We start from the raw sequence: 1,752 nt of genomic DNA, 5'->3' as shown, positions 1-1,752 counted from the left end.
ATTTATTTAAAGCTTAAACTAGTTCATTATTATTTTTTAATTAAGGATCCAACATTTCTATATTATCTTCATATTTTTTCAATACATTTCTTAAAGAGCTTAAATTTTCTTTTATTTATTAAGCCAAATTTCTCACTGCTTTTGATTATTCGTTTGTTATTCTCCTTAATATACCTTCTGATTATTATAAAATATTAAAATCAAGATCATCTCGACCTTTACCTTCCATATTTGCCACCGAATTCATTAAACATATCTATTTGCAAAGATTTTCTTATAAGTTTATGTATTCTTAATGGTTCTAAATGAATACTTTTCCCTTCTTTTTCTCACTGTTTTCTACTTTTTCCAATTCTTTTAATATATCAAGAGCATTTTAAACATAACGACGTGCTTATTTCTCTATTACCATTAATTCTTTTACATATATTTCTTCAAACTAAGTCCAAGAAGAATCGAATTTTTCTAAAAAAACTTTAAATTAATTTGTTGATTCTTAAATTTATTCCTCAAAAAGGTTTTCTTGGCAAATTTTTTGATAAAAAATTCTTATTTAATTCTACATTTTGAAATAATTTTCCATTAATTCTTTCCCAAAAACAAGTACTTTTTCAGAAAACACATATTTTTCACCATTTACATATAAATAAGGAAATCCTTCTTAAGCAGAATCAAAAATTTCATTTAAATACGAAAGTTCTTCTTCTTTATATAGAATTTTATATGCTTTTGTAAATTATTCTCGATATTTTCTACAACTAATATTACACTGTGAATATTTTATTAATTTTTCAAGACTTTAGAAATATTTCTTAAAAGATTTCTAACCTTCAGGCGAGTCCAAATCGAATTTCTGGAAATCACTTTATATTAATTTTGATGATTTTAATATAATATCTTCTAAAGTCATAAATAATTCGCTTCTCTTAAACTCTTCAAGAGACGTTAAAGGTCGTGCAGGTGCACTCTAGACTCTTAATTATGGACTTTTGCTACTTTAGCTTGATTAAATGCTTATTGAGGTTTAATAATTACTTGAATTTTCACCAGATTGTGATTATTAGGGAGAATATTCGCTAATATCTTCTTAAGAATCACTGGGAATATTGTCTGAAGCTGATAAAGATATAGGATTTGTTAATAAAGATGGGAAGTTATTATAATTAAGTAAATTAAAATTAGAATTAGATTGAAGGAAACGTAATTATTCTACTCTTGCTTATTCAGTTAATTATGGATATTCAAAATTTTATTAATAGTGGAATTATTAAGGATTATATGATGTATTAGTGGAAAAACTCATATTTTTATTTTAATATATAATATTATTTATTATTTTTAAGGGAAATTAACTTTTATTATTTTATGATCAATATTTTTTTATAGATTAAAAAAAAAAAATTGAAATTTTTTTTTTTTTTTAAAAAAAAATAAAAATATTAAAATTAATTTTTTTTTTAGATTTTTATAATTCCAACCAATAATTTTTTTTTTTTTTTTTTTTTTAATCAATAAATAAAAAATATTGTTGTATTTTTATAAAACATATAAAAATTTTAATAATAAACAAAGATTATATATTAAACAAAAATTATTAATTTTTTTATTAAAAACTTATTATATAATTTATTATTTATTTATAGTATTCGTAAAAAATATATAATATAGATTATTTTTCAAAAATAAAAAAGAAAAATTGTATATAAATATATTATTTTATAAAAATAGTATATATATATATATATATATATA

At 19.7% G+C, this 1,752-nt stretch overlaps 1 protein-coding gene across 1 annotated transcript, besides 1 other annotated feature; it reads right to left on the bottom strand. All coding sequences in view use genetic code 6, as the record gives it.

The window, feature by feature from the left end:
* Positions 1-243: 243 nt before the first annotated feature.
* Positions 244-684, bottom strand: IMG5_076930 (hypothetical protein; the record flags this gene model as incomplete). Its single annotated transcript, XM_004036511.1, has 1 exon — positions 244-684. One exon carries the CDS (start codon positions 682-684, stop codon positions 244-246), a length of 441 nt encoding a protein of 146 aa, XP_004036559.1.
* A 691-nt stretch (positions 685-1,375) lies between these two features.
* Positions 1,376-1,464: a microsatellite.
* Positions 1,465-1,752: the final 288 nt, after the last annotated feature.

The sequence above is a fragment of the Ichthyophthirius multifiliis genome (genome assembly GCF_000220395.1).
Source record: "Ichthyophthirius multifiliis unplaced genomic scaffold scaff_1120509250480, whole genome shotgun sequence".
Taxonomy (NCBI): domain Eukaryota; phylum Ciliophora; class Oligohymenophorea; order Hymenostomatida; genus Ichthyophthirius; species Ichthyophthirius multifiliis.
The sequence above is the reverse complement of the archived record's forward strand: the minus strand, read 5'-3'. Positions and strand labels throughout refer to the sequence as shown.